Source organism: Cetorhinus maximus, chromosome 24 (genome assembly GCF_964194155.1).
Source record: "Cetorhinus maximus chromosome 24, sCetMax3.hap1.1, whole genome shotgun sequence".
NCBI classification, from domain to species: domain Eukaryota; kingdom Metazoa; phylum Chordata; class Chondrichthyes; order Lamniformes; family Cetorhinidae; genus Cetorhinus; species Cetorhinus maximus.
In genome coordinates this window covers 18,268,670-18,283,862 of record NC_135902.1, presented here as the reverse complement: position 1 = coordinate 18,283,862, position 15,193 = coordinate 18,268,670, and the positions used below count along the sequence as shown (strand labels likewise).

At 46.5% G+C, this 15,193-nt stretch overlaps 1 protein-coding gene across 3 annotated transcripts in view; it reads right to left on the bottom strand.

The window, feature by feature from the left end:
• Positions 1–15,193, bottom strand: part of caskin2b (CASK interacting protein 2b) — a 421,869-nt gene that overhangs the window by 98,781 nt on the left and 307,895 nt on the right. For all 3 annotated transcript variants that reach the window (XM_078570791.1, XM_078570794.1, XM_078570793.1), the window contains 2 exons: positions 2,083–2,180; positions 578–723 (listed from right to left, as the gene is read on the bottom strand). In XM_078570791.1, coding sequence (XP_078426917.1) covers positions 578–723; positions 2,083–2,180 — 244 coding nt within the window. The remainder of the gene's footprint in view (positions 1–577; positions 724–2,082; positions 2,181–15,193) is intronic.

Genomic DNA, 15,193 nt, shown 5'->3' with positions numbered 1-15,193 from the left:
TCCCAGAGGGAAACTTTAAACAACTGTCATAACCTATAATTTTAAGTGTTATGTTTGAGGTGTGACTCTAAATTCAAGAATCAGACCACTAGTTCTCGAGGCTTTACATTAAACTAAATGAAACATTTTATTTGTTAAAATATATATACACATGGCTTCAAATTACTACTATTACAACTTTAAACAAATTCCCAAACTAATCTCCATTAAGGCAACTGCAACCCATAGGCTTAACCAAAACACCAGGCAAAGCATTTTCACCTTACGAATTCAAAATGAGGTTCTTTTCATTTTGGTTCCTGTGGAGACAGTCGGAGGTTTGCAACTGCTGTTTGACCTGGTGGTCAAATGTCCAGCATTGATGGCGATAGCCAGCATGGACTCAATGGGCCAAATGGCCTCCTTCTGTGCTGTTACAATTCTATGAAAGGACCAACATTGCTGGTGGGTTGTCAGTACCCAAAACGAGGGTCATATTAGCCCAAGAATGACCCTCCCATGTTGTGTTGGCACTAATGGCTAAAGGAGCCTAATGATAACATTACGGGGTGGGACCAGAGGGGAAGCTCTTACTTACCACATCATAATGTCCATATTGCGCTGCGAGGTGCAATGGGATCTGCCCGTCCTGCGAGGCCACGTTCACGACCGCCCCAGCACGAAGGAGTAAACGCACAGGCTCCAACTTCCCCTGCCATGCTGCATAGTGTAAGGGTCGCATTCCTTCATCAAACATAGAATAGTACCAAAGGAACATCATCAGCAAGCAGCAAAGTCAAAGGGTTCAATCTTAACATTAGAAGTAGGCCAGACAGTGGTGAACACTCCTTCACACAAAGGGCAGAAAAGATCTGGAACTTTCTCCTCCAAAAGGCTGCAAAAGGTGGGGGACATTTGGAGCTTTCAAGGTTGAGATCGATAGATTTTTGTTGGGTAAGGAAGGGTATCAAGAGACATTGATCAAAGGTGGGAAAATAGAATTGAGATATAAATCAGACAAGATCTGGCTTAATGGTGAAGCAGGTCCAAGGAGCTGAACTGTTCTCCCACTCCAATCTTCCTACATCAGTAAGAAAATGTCATGCACCCAGCCCATCCCGCTTGGAGGAGGAAGGAGTGTGGCAGCCAGCACCAACGGTGAAGATGTAATGGGCAAAAAAACTGCAGCAATTTGCATTTATATAGCACCTCTGACATAGTAAAATACCCCAAGGCACTTCACGGGAACATTATCAAACAAAACTCTGATGCCTGTATCCTAACTCGCAACAAGTCCCATTTGTCCCTGTGCTCGCTGTCTGGCAATGCCTCAATTTTAAAATTCTCATCCTTGTTTTCAAATCCCTCATGGTCTCACTTACTCTACCTCTGTAATGTCCTCATACCCTAAAACCCTCTGGAGTCCCTATGCTCCTCCAATTCTGCCCTCTTACACAACCATAATTCTCTTCACCGGCCATTGGTGGCTGTGCCTTCAGCTGCCTAGGCTTCAAGCTCTGAATAATCTCCCTAAACTCCCACCGCCTTTTCACTTCACCCTTTAAGATGCTGCTTTAAACCTTTGAACGAGCTTTTGGTCACCTGCCCTAATATTTCCTTATGTACTTTAATGTCAAATTTTGTTTGAAGTGCTATGGGATGTTTGACTATGTTAAAGGCACTATATAAATGTATGGTTTAAGAAGTTGGTCTTTTTTGGTGAGTGAGTTGAAGAGCTGGAACAAGACGTTGCAACCTGCCTCCTATTTGATGAAATTAATATTTTCTGAACTGCAACAGCTGTTGTAGACAAACAATGTAGTCGATTTATACAGACTAATAGAGAAAAGGGTGGGTTTTAAGGAGTGTTTTGAAGTGAGAGGTGGAGGGGTTTAGGGAGGGAATTCCAGAGATTCAGACCGAGGCAGCTGAAGGCATGGCTACCATTGGCAGAGCAACGAAAATCAGGGATGTGCAAGAGTGCACAATTGGTGGAGCGCAGAGATCTCAGAGGGCTGTGGGGCTGGGGCAGGGAGAGCCAAATCCATGGAATTGTCCAAAAATGAGGATGAGAAGAATATAAAACAAATCAACAGTACTAACCATTGCTGTCCTTGATGTCCACCAGGGCCTGAGCTTCCAGCAGCAATGAAATGAGATCGGTGCTCCCACTAAGTGCAGCATGGTGCAAGGCTGAGAACCTGCAGACAGAACACATGTACACATATATATATATATATAAACAAAAAACCACTGCGGAAGCTGGAAATCCAAAACAAAAACAAAATTACCACATGTACACTTCAACGACAGAGTCACAAACTAACAGAGACCTGTGGATCTGAGACCCTTGTGGATCATATTGGTGTTTTCATCCATCAAAGCAGATCTATCGATTTCCAAAGGCTTTGGAATCTTTGAGTGGGATGTTAGTGATCAAGCACTTCTGAAATTTCACTCTTGGTTATTTTAACCCATACAAAATTAAACAGATTAATATAATCCTGCTAAAAATAACGGAGAAAACAATTTCACAAGATTTCATCCATCTTAGTTCATCCAGCCAGGGGAATCCTAAAGTTCCCTGACTGCAACCTCCAGCTGTTTTCTGCAAAAGATTCCAGTGTTTTCATCTCCACTTCTCTGCTCAGACGTTTATCCTACACGTTGATCACTCTTCGTGTGAAGAGGCATTTCTCGATATCAGACCGAAATTTACCTTCCCGCTAGTTTAAATCTGCCCTGCTCTCGCAGTTTAATTTAAAATTAATTCCCGGATTTCCCTTTTCTATTTTATTTACTATCTCGGCCACCTCATTGCCATCGCCTTCCCGTAATCAAAGGCCCGAGTTCCTTCAGTCGTTTTCTCATTGTTCACTTCACTAACACCAGCGACCAGTGGCTCTTCTGTGTACTGATAGCATCTTAAATCTCTGCCTTCTACCTCAGTGACCAGAGCTAGTGGCAGTACTCGGAGCACAGCATGGTCCCAGTCTCCCCTGACTTATCATTGGCTTTACCAATTGCTGCTCTGCATTAATTGAACAGATTCACCTTCAAAGTTACTAATAGTCCTAGGTCTCTTTTTGGCCTGATTCTTGGTTATTTCAACACCATTTGGGGCATGTAGCATAGTGGTAATGTTACAGGGTTAGTAATCCAGAGACCAGGGATGGGCAACAAATGCTGACCAAGTCAGCGATGATCATAAAACATAAAACAAATAAAGGGAGAAAATTCATGGAGCATGTGTATCATTTCTCCTTCCATAGTAATTATAGTTTGGATAAACATAGGACTGCAGCTTTAAGAATAATCCTGCGTTGTAAGATCACATGATCTGTGTAAACCAATGTGTTAGCAGCGCGGGGAAACTCTAGGAGGAGAGTTCTTCTTTAGTTATGGAGTTTGATGCATGTGTGTAGTTGCAGCTACTGTCTTGTAAATAAAGTTAAATGTATTCACTAAGAAAAGTTGTCTGGAAGGTCAACTCTATAACACCTTCCTTCCTACATTATACATTTATATTAAATTTCAGCTCCTCTTCTTCTGCCCATTTACATATTTTATCCAGATCCCTCTTTAAATTCTGAGCTCAATCCCCTGCCCTTCAGGTTTGGTATCTGCAAATTTGACCAATTTGTCTCAACAAGCACCAATATTTTATTCATCATCTCAAAGCTTTGTCAGCATTTGATATTAATTTGCTGTTTCCCCCCCAGATGATCAATTGTATGTGATTTCCAGACTGGCGCCTGGTTTTACAGAGCTGGATGCTTCACCATCCAACTAACTGAGCTCATTTGGGAAGGTGCTCTCTGTCAGCTCAGTGGTAGCGCTCTTGTCTCTGATGCAGGAGCTGGTGGGTTCACGTCCCATTCCAGGACTTGAACCCATGATCCAGATTGCATTGTTGGAGGTTCCATCTTTTGGGTGAGTCAATGAATAAAGCCCCATCTGTCCTTGCAGATGTAAAAGATCCCACAGCTTTACTTGAAGAACAAAGGCACTTTTTGCCATGCCTTGGCCAACATTCTTCCCTCAACCTTTATTGTCAATGAAAACAGACACTCGTGACATTTACTGTGCATTATGTGGCTCTCTGCTTGCCTATGTGACAACAGTAACCACACTTCAAAATGTATTTAATTTATTGGTTCTGAAACACTGTTTTCACCCTCTACACCATGCTCTTGCTTAAGACCCTCCTTAAACCCTAGGTCCTTGATTAAAGTTGCAGATTTCATTCTCGGTGCCTCCTTCTTTGGCTCCATATTAGTTTTTGTCTGTTTACAATCCTGTGAAGTGTAAAGAACATATCTTTTTATTTCTGTTGGACTGTGCATTAAAATTACAATGGCTGCAATTTGAAAGACATACCTACTGGAACAGTGTGAGGGATATATACAATGTTGCTGTCCTGGAACAGATTGTGCCATGAAAGACAGGTTGGTGCTGAGGAGCAGTCTGGTCTAACTGGGAACTGCCTGGCCACAACATTTTAATTGGCTCCTGACCAGGTGACTAGATGTATATGAAAGCAATGCAGCAGAAAAGCTCCTATCCTGATTAGAGAAAAGACCTAAAACCTCTTTCTCCTGTGTGTGTAAGATTCCAGTAATTCTGCAATAATAGCTAGCTGTTTTTCTTTCTCATATCTCTACAACCTGCTCTCTCTGAAAAACCCCTGTCAAGAAGAAAATGGGAAAATCACCGTAAGAGACATTGAAAAGCAAATGCTCAACCAATGAATTAAAGACTGAAAGTGCTGGGAAGACCACCTCATGTCATCAACAAAGAACTGAAAGGAATTTGGAAGACATTGATCAAAATCAACCCATCGAATCCTGTACTCCGGAATTGGTGCTATTGAACTGTTTTATCCCACTCTTAAAATCCAAGTTTTTGTGTGTTTTATGCGTCTTGTATGTGTGTGTGTATAGGGATTTAAGAAGGGGTGGAATTTAGATTATAGAGTTAGAAATTAGCAGTTTAAATTTCTTTCTTTTGCCACTGGTTAAAGACAATTTGTTCAATAAACAGTTATTTACTTATTAAGTTTACAAACCTGGTGCTTGTATTCTGTTAACCTAAATTAAACAATTAGGTGGTTTGATCCAACTTTTCACATTTGTCGCGGCTCTGGGAGCAGCGGGGCCTGATATTGCAGCGCACTATCCCCAGTGAGTCATGACAAAGTTTCGGGGCTCGGGTCCAGGGATATTTTGGAACGAAAGACAATGATGATTTGGGTGTAGATTTAGTAGTAATAAAAGCTAAAAGAAAACACCAGGTTTATACTATCAAAAATGGCACTGGAAACTGCTAAAGCTTTCCTACAAGTGGAAGAGATGTCCCTGATGATTTTACAAGGGAGCCCAAAAGCCATGTTAATTGAATTGGCAAGTAAATAAACAGGAGGATTCCTGCCAAAGCTAGGATGGCAGAGATAATCGAAGAGATAGCACAGCATTTAAAACTAGAAGGAATACCCGAGAGATCGAGTTCACCAAGGGGTGATTCATTGGAATGGGCCCAAATTCAGTTGCAAATAAAAAAATTGTAACTAGAGGCAGCAGAAAAGGAACGATAAAGGGCATTCCAAAGGGAACAGGTAGAAAGGCAGGAGAGAGAAAGAAAACAGGAAGGGGAATTATAAATGGCGAGGTTAGAACAGGAGGAAAGAGAAAAGGGGGAAGATAAAGAATTCCAGCTTAGAATGCTGACAGTTAAAAAAGAGACACTAGTAGGTGAGGCAGGACTTATTCCTAGATCAGAACCCAGTGGAGAGCTTTTTACATTTGTACAAGCTCTTCCAAAGTTTGGGGAAAGGGATGTTGAAACATTCTTTATTTCATTTGAGAAGGTAGCTAAACAGATGAACTGGCCAAATGCAAATGCCCATGCAGAGCAAATTGACAGGTAGAGCATAGGAAGTTCACTGTCAGAGGAGGTTTCTAGGGATTATGGTGTGGTGAAAAAGACCATATTGAGTGTGTCCCTGAAGCATACAGACAAAAGTTTCAAAATTTAAAGAAACAGCTGGGCAAACTTACATTGAATTTTAAAGGGTTAAGTAAAGTAGTTTTGACAGGTGGATATGAGCATCAGGAATTGAAACTACCTATGAGGTTCTCAGAGAGACCATTTTCTTGGAAGAATTTAAAAACTCCCTACCTTCTGTAATAACAACCCATGTTGAAGACGAAAGGGTTGCAACTGCTAGACAGGTGGCAGGAGCGGCTGACAATTATGATCTGATCCATAAAACTAAACCTTTTATCCATCACCCCCATAAATTTGAAAATGATAGAAAGTGGGAGAGTGAAAGGAAGGCAAGAAGCCAGGGTAAAGAATGGATAGCTGGGAATACCCGGAGGTCTCCTCCTCAGATCAGGAAGGAAGGTACTGAGGATGGAGGTGAAACTCAATGGCCTAAGTGTTTCCATTGTAATAAAGCCTTTGAAAAGTTGAAGGTAACCTTAATAAATGAACAAGTGTTGGCCGCCGCTGACTTTACTAAACCTTTTAAAACGGCAATTGATGTTAGCGACTTGGGGGTAGGTGCAGTCTTATTACAAGATGATCAATTAGGGACAGAGAAGCCAATCAGGTACTTATCCAAGAAACTAAATCAATATCAGAGGAAGTACTCTTCAGTGGAAAAAGAAACTCTAGCATTGTTGTTGGCTCTTCAACACTTTGAAGTTTATGTCTGACACAATAACAAAGAAACACTAATCTACACTGACCATAATTCACTGGCATTCATTGAAAAGTTTAAAATTCAAAACGTGAGACTGTTTAGATGAAGTCAATTGTTTCCAACATTCAATGTAAAGATTGTTCTCATTACCGGCAAAGATAATGTGATCGCGGATACATTGTACTAGGTGTAAAATAGTGAAATAAGTTAAAGGGGTAAGAAATGCTGAAGATTGTATAAGATTGAATAAGGGGGAGGAAGGATGAATGGAAGTAAGTCTCGTGTATTGTTGTCAATGTGTCACATACCTTGTGATGAAACACATTTTTGAAATGTTGTTTCATCTCTTTTGAGGGTGGAGGCATATAAAGAACATATCTTTTTATATCTGTTGGACTATGGATTAAAATTACAATGGCTACCGTTTGAAAGACATATAAATCGGAACAGTGTGAGGGATATAGGCAATGTTGCTGTCCTGGAACAGAGTGTGCCATGAAAGACAGGATGGTGCTGAAGAGGAGTCGGGTCTAATGGGGAACTGCCTGACAACAACATTTTAATTGGCTCCTGACCAGGTGACCAGGTGTGTGAGAGCAGTGCAGTAGAAAAAGTTCCTAGCCTGAAAAGAGAAAAGACCTAAAACCTCTTTCTCCTGTGTGTGTAGGATTCCGGTAATTCTACAATAATAGCTAGCTGTTTTTCTTTCTCATATCTCTATAACCTGCTATCTGAAAAACTCCTGTCAAGAGGAAAAGGGGAAAATCGCCGTTAGAGACATCGAAAAGCAAATGTGCAACTAAAGACTGAAAGTGCTGGGAAGACCACCTCTTGTCATCAACAAAGAACTGAAAGGAATTTGGCAGACATCGACCAAAATCAACCCATCGAATCCTGTACTCCGGAATTGGTGCTATTGAACTGTTTTATCCCACTCTTAAAATCCATGCTTTTGTGTGCCTTATGTGTTTTGTATGTGTGTGCATAGGGATTTAAGAAGGGGTGGAGCTTAGGTTATAGAGTCAGGAATTAGCAGTTTATATTTCTTTCTTTTGGCACCGGTTAAAGACAATTTGTTCAATAAACAGTTATTTACTTATTGAGTTTACAAACTTGGTGCTTGTATTCTGTTAACCTAAATTAAAAAATTAAGTGGTTTGATCAAACTTTTCACAGTTGTTGCGGCTCTGGGAGCAGTGGGGCCTGATACTGCAGCGCACTATCCCCAGTGAGTCATGACAGAAGTGCCTTGCGATGTTTTACTATGTTAACAACAATGACTTGATTTATATCGCACTTTAACATTGTAAACAGTCCCAAAGAGCTTCACAGGAGCATTGTTGAACCACAACTGACAGTGAGCCAAGGGAGAAGACATCAAGACACGTAGCAATAGCTCGATCAAAGCAACATCTTAAAGGAGGAGCAAGAGGTAGAGCAGGCTAGGGAGGATTTCCAGGGGTTATGGCCTGGACAGCTGAAGGCACGGTCACTAAATTTGGAGGGCACAAGAGATCGGACTGGAAGGAATACAGCACTCAGAGGAGGTTGCAGAGATTGGGGCAGCGGAGGTGGTGCTTTGGGGAGCGAGGTAGCGAAGGTATTTGAACACCACAATGATGCATTTAAATAGCAAACGAAGCAGCTGTTGTGATCAGGTGCTGTATAAATGCTGTGAGGCACATTCGGAGGAGTAAACATATTACATCCCAGCCAACATTTGAACATAGTGAAAGCTTTACTATGTACAAGGGTGTGAATGGAATCAAAGTTCAGGTTGCCATGGTGCAGTTAATGCTCTGACAGTTAGCCAGCCAGCAGCTCACTGCCGACATTCCAGGCGCTGATGAAAGGATGTTTCTCAATGCTGCTATGGAAGTGCTGCTGCGTGCCTGGGGTATGCAAACACAGAACAAGGGACTGGACTGTCTCCATTCAGCCCTGCAGCCTTTCCAAGGTAGGCACCCATCATCAATGTGTCTGTGTCATGCAGGCCTCTCGTTCTTGTCAGGCTTCTCAAACACAAGCTGCCAAACTCGTACTTGGGCTGTAAACTGAGCTCACAGCGTCATCGAGGAGGAGGGGGTGCAAACATGGGCGTTGTGGTCTTGGGTGTATTACATAGAGCAGCGAGAATTTACAACACAGAAACGGACCACTGAAACAGTTCTGATGAGAGGTCATCAGCCTGAGGTTTCTCTCTCCACAGGTTTATTTTCTTTATTCTTTCACGGCCGTCACTGGTAAGACCAGCGTTTGCTGCCCATCCCTAAATGCCCTCAAACTGAGTGTCTTGCAAGGCCATTCCAGAGGGCGGTTAAAGGGTTAACCACATTGCTGTGGGTCTGGAGTCACGTGTAGGCCAGATCAGGTAAGGATGGCAGGTTTCCTTCCCTAAAGGGCACCAGTAGTCGTGGTGGGTTCGAACCCGTGTTCCCAGAGCATTAGAGTGGGCCCCTGGATTACTAGTCCAGTGACATACCACTACTACATCTCTCCAGGTGCTGAGTATTTCCTGCATTTTCTGTTTTTATTTCGGATTGCCAGCATCTGCAATGTTTGATTTTGTAGCCCACACTGCTCGTTATGTTTCACATGTCCTCCTCTCATCGAAGCCCATCAATGTGTTCGTACACTCCTTCCTCCCCCATGTACTGAACTAACATTCTCTCTTAAGGGCATCAATAATAATTTGCCTCAACTATCCCATGTGGTGAGAAATTATATTCTCAGCACTCTCTGGATAAAGTTTCTCCTGAATTCCCTACTGGATTTATTAGTGGTTATCTAATATTTAATGGCTCCTTGTTTCACTATTACAACTAGCCTTACTGCAGCCATTCTCTCAAAAGTCATGCTGGAATCTTCAGTTTTGCTAACAATAAGGAAACAACTGCTCACGTGCACATCAAAATGAAACTCTTGCTGTATTTCTGAGAGGCCCACTGAATGGCCAAGGCCCACAAGCACAGGAAAACACCACGGACCAAGAGGCTGCGGCTTTTTGTGACATTTGCCGCCAGTGTAAAGTGGGTGATATCCCCCTGGCTACCCCAGTAAACACCAAAACTGCCCCAACAATACTGCAGAAAATTAGAAATACCCACAATCAGGGAGGAGACAAGGTAACTCAGGCAGTGGGGTAAACGTGGTCGTGCCTGCTCTGGCCTCAAAGGCCTGAATTGTCAGAGGAAGGGAAGACCGAAAGAGATCAAGACTTCTACAGCCTGAAAATAGGACAAAGCGACGTGTTTCGATTTCATCACCTTAATAATGCAGAGAGAGAAAGAATCATTCAGTGGATTATCTGAAGCTCAGCAATATCAATATGTTCAGGTAGCAGCACTCACCATGGTCGAGACTTGCATTTACATAGCGCCTTTCACACTCTCAGGGCATCCCAAAGCGCTTTATAGCCAATGACGTACTTTTGAAGTGTGGTCACTGTTTTTATGTAGGAAACGCGATAGTCAATGTGCGCACAGCAAGCTCTCACAAACATCAATGACATAAACAATCAGGTAATCTGTTTTGGTGATGTTAGTTGAGGGATAAATATTGATTCGGACTCTGGGGAGAACTCCCCTGCTCTTCTTCCAATAGTAATGTGTGATCTTTATCCACCTGAGAGGTACAGACATCTCACCCAAAATATGTCACCTTCGACAGTGCAGCACTCCCTCACGACAGGCTCCCCTGTTTAAAGTGTTCCAATAGTTTTTGTTTTACCACGGTTTGTAAATTAGGGGCATTCCCCAAGGAGTACGGCTTCCATTTCTGTTTTAGGATGGTTATTGAACATGCTCAGTCTGTTTTAAAAACAAACCATCGCTTCACCGCTTCCCTCCCTGAGCCTCCCGCTCCCTCCCCCGACCCACCCGCTTCCCTCCCCCGACCCTCCCGCTTCCCTCCCCGACCCTCCCGCTCCCTCCCCCATCCCTCCCCCGACCCTCCCCCTACCCCCCCAACCCTCCCCCATCCCTCCCCTGACCCACCCGCTCCCTACCCCGTCCCTCCCCCGACCCACCCGCTTCCCTCCCCGACCCTCCCGCTCCCTCCCCGTCCCTCCCCGTCCCTCCCCCGTCCCTCCCTGTCCCTCCCCCAACCCACCCGCTTCCCTCCCCGACCCTCCCGCTCCCTCCCCGTCCCTCCCCCGTCCCTCCCTGTACCACCCGCTCCCTCCCCCATCCCACCCCCGACCCACCCGCTCGCCTCTACCCTCCCCCGACCCCCCCCTCCCCTCTACCCTCCCCGACCCCCCCTTGCCTCTACCCTCCCCCTCTCCTCTACCCTCCTGCTTCCCTCCCCTGACCCTCCCCCTCGCCTCTACCTTCCCCCGACCCCCCGCTCGCCGCTTCCCTCCCCCGACCCTCCCCTCGCCTCTACCCTCCCCCGACCCCCCCGCTCACCTCTACCCTCCCCGACCCTCCCCCTCGCCTCTACCCTCCCCCGATCCTCCTGCTCGCCGCTTCCCTCCCCGACCCTTCCGCTTCCCTCCCTGACCCTCCCCCGACCCCCCCGATACCCCCGACCCCCCCGCTCACCTCTACCCTCCCCGACCCTCCCCCTTGCCTCTACCCTCCCCCGACCCACCTGCTTGCCTCTACCATCCCCCGACCCTCCTCCTCGCCTCTACCCTCCCCCGATCCTCCTGCTCGCCGCTTCCCTCCCCGACCCTTCCGCTTCCCTCCCTGACCCTCCCCCGACCCCCCCGATACCCCCGACCCCCCCGCTCACCTCTACCCTCCCCGACCCTCCCCCTTGCCTCTACCCTCCCCCGACCCACCTGCTTGCCTCTACCATCCCCCGACCCTCCTCCTCGCCTCTACCCTCCCCCGATCCTCCTGCTCGCCGCTTCCCTCCCCGACCCTTCCGCTTCCCTCCCTGACCCTCCCCCGACCCCCCCGATACCCCCGACCCCCCCGCTCACCTCTACCCTCCCCGACCCTCCCCCTTGCCTCTACCCTCCCCCGACCCACCTGCTTGCCTCTACCATCCCCCGACCCTCCTCCTCGCCTCTACCCTCCCCCGATCCTCCTGCTCGCCGCTTCCCTCCCCGACCCTTCCGCTTCCCTCCCTGACCCTCCCCCGACCCCCCCGATCCCCCCGACCCCCCCGCTCACCTCTACCCTCCCCGACCCTCCCCCTTGCCTCTACCCTCCCCCGACCCACCTGCTTGCCTCTACCATCCCCCGACCCTCCTCCTCGCCTCTACCCTCCCCCGACCCTCCCACTCGCCACTATCCTCCCCAAGCCTCCCGCTCGCTGCTTCCCTTCCCCCAACCCCCCTGCTCCCTTCCCTGACCCTCCCTCTCGCTGCTTCCCTCCCCCAATCCCCCTGCTCGCTGCTTCACCCACCCAGCCCACTCCATCACTCCCATTCGCAGGCCCTCTGGCTCCCTCACTCACTTCCTCCCTCTTGCTGTCCCTCTCCCAAGCCCTTGTTCACAGGACAGCGAGGCTTCAGGGGAGGGAAACAGCGAGCAAGAGGGAGTGGGAGAGGGAAGCAGCAAGTGGGAGGCGAGTAGAGTTAGTAAGTTATAAAGAGCTAGTAAGAGGATTTTGTGCCGGTTAAGTTTAAGCCTAATAGGTTTTTCATGTAAAAATTACAAGTCAGAACCATAACCTACCCCTTATTACATGTTTTCTCATCGGTAAGCAATTATTGTTGAGCACGTTTTCCTTGAGCACACTGTATTTTCAGGAACACATTAGGAGTTCTAAATAAAGGACAGCTGTACTACACCCGAGTGTCAGCCTAGATTATGTGCAGAATTAAAATTAGATGTCCAGAACATGCTGAGTTGAGCAATCTTGACTGGCACGAGTGATTGAGGAGGCTTTGGTGCCTCTGAGCTGTGGGAAGAGAGGTCAAATTGTTCACCATCCAGTGACCGTTACTGGAGACTGCAACATCGGGCTCAGCTGTGATGCCCCTTGTGGTTGATCATCCTCACTGTATAGGCACACACCCGGGCATTGCCCACTTAGGTGATGTGTCAAAAAGCAGATGATGACTTCTCAAGCTCTTCCTCGGCCTTTTGAAAGCAGTGGGAGAGACTTCATTAGAAAGGGGGTTTTTGCCAGAACGAGGACACAATCGAGAAACCTGCCCAATTAAATACCCCGAGGGGACAGTTCCACTTCACCTTGTGGTTGGGGGTATCACTCTGCACAATAATGCCTCCCCCCCCTCCGCCCCTCCCATCCCCACGTCCCACTCCACTCCTACAGCAGACTCCTGTCCTAAGCGCTCTAATCCAGGCTTACCGTTCACAGACTGACCGTGTGATGATAAACTGTCAACAAGTTCCCAGTGCCCAGCCACTCGTGACTGAGCTCTTCCAGGTTCCAGCATTCACTGGTAGTCACTCACTCAACACCACAGAGAGATCACAGGCTCAATTAGCCTGCATTGTTACCAAAATCCCTCCTATTTACCAAGCCATTTGAACGCTATTATAAACTACACCAGAATACTGTCTTTTATAGTGCTGAGATGTTTAAAGCATGTCAGCTTAAAGCAGGCCAGTGATGCTTGTAGTGGAAAATTACCAACAAATTCAAACCTTTTTTTAATGCGGTTTCTTATGTGTGATGTTGAGGCATCAGGGATCTCCTAGTTTCATCCCTTTTCTTTCTTCTTATAAATGACTGCCCATGTCCTACTCATGGCAAGTCTTATTCACACAGCTCTCATGTGCTTACTGACCTACATGAGCTGCCATTGCACTGCCTCAAATTTAAAATTCTCATCCATGTGCTCAAATGCCTCCGTGGCCTCCTCTCTCCCGATCTCTGTAACATTTTCCAGTTCCACAACCCTTGGAGAACTCCGCATTCCCCAATTCTGGCCTCGTTACTATCCCAGATCCTTTGGTGATCATGTCTTCAGTTGTCTGGGCCCTAAACCCTGGAAACCCCTCCTGAACCTCGCCACCTCTCTACCTCTGTCTCCTCTAGTAAGTCACTCCTGAACACCCACCGCGTCACTTGTCCTAAGACTTCCTTATGTGGCTTGGTGTCACATTTTGTTTGACAATACTCCTATGAAGTACTTTAGGATGTTTTACAATGTAAAAAGGCACTACATAAATGCAAGTTGTTGTTGCTTTGTAATCAGTTGCTAGAAAGAGTAGGAGCCTGGTCCTGCAGGGCTTGGCCTCACATCGCCCTCCCTCCCTGTCAGGATTTTGATTGGAAACTCACAACATGGCCAAGATCAGTCACTCGTCAGAAGTTGATGGAGCTGAGGAGTTTGCTGCCTTCTTCATGGGCACCATGATTGGGAGCTCAATGTCTCCCCCTATGGGGAGCACTGGGAAATCCCAGCTTCAATACAGCTGACTGGTGGCTTCATCGCACTGTGCCACCAGACCAACTGTTTCTACTTTATCCGCCAGCATAAAGCACTAATCACTCCGCTCCTCCCTCTCAGGAAGTGTCCAGGGTCAGCCACCAACCTTAGCATTGCATTAGCAATTGGATTACATAAACAAAAGAGGTGTAAAAGACAGTAATCCATTCATAAAATATATATTGGAGCTGTGTTGGAGGACTCATGGTTAAACTAACCTTCTGATCTTTCACTTTGATTATGGATTCAAACCTAAGCATAATAGCTGAATTAGAATCGCAAACACTTGTTGGGCAATGGTGTTAAGGGTTATGGAACCAAGGCAGGTAGGTAGAGTGAACATACAGATCAGCCATGATCTGACACAACTGCAGAACAGGCTCGAGGGGCTGAATGGCCTCCTGCTGTTCTTATGTCTCCTGCTTATCATGGACAGCCTCAGTCCTGTGAGTAGGATGGAGATGGATTAATGGGACCTGAATAGTAGTTTGGCAAGAGATGGAGGACACAGTGAGGTGATGGCGCCCGAGAGAGAAAAGGCAGGCTGGAGAAGGACTGATAGTGATCTGGAACAAAAAGTAATGGCACCATACAAAGAGGAACCATTAACAACTTCAGCTGGTGTGGGGGTAGTAGTGTCAGTAAAGGGATCAGGAGCTGAGTGGATTGCGAATGAAGGGACGAGGAGGGGTTTTCATGATTAAGTAAACTTGGAAAAAGGAGAGTGCGTGCAGAGTCACAGGGCAACAGAGTGAGACAGCGGGCAGACAAGAGGGAGACACCAGGGGTTAGGGGTGAGAATGTCAGGAAATGGTGATGAAGGGATAGTATGAGCAGAGAGGCAACTCCAGAGGCCTGTTATCGCAGGCTCGAAGAAGTCTGTGACCTTGTTACAAGTGATTTGGAGCTGAGAGTTGTTGGGAATTTAGAGAGTGTCGTTTGATACAGAGATTAAGGGCTGAATTTTTAGGCACCATTGGAGGCAGCACAAAATTTCATGCCGCTGGCCTGTGAACCGATTCTGCAGCTCCATCCTGCCCCCAGGCCATTTCCCAGAGGGTGGGATGGGGAGCGTGGGGTGGCAAGGTTACCCACTCACAAGTGACAGCTAGCCAATTGACCCAATTAAAGGCCTATTGTTGGAGGCAGGC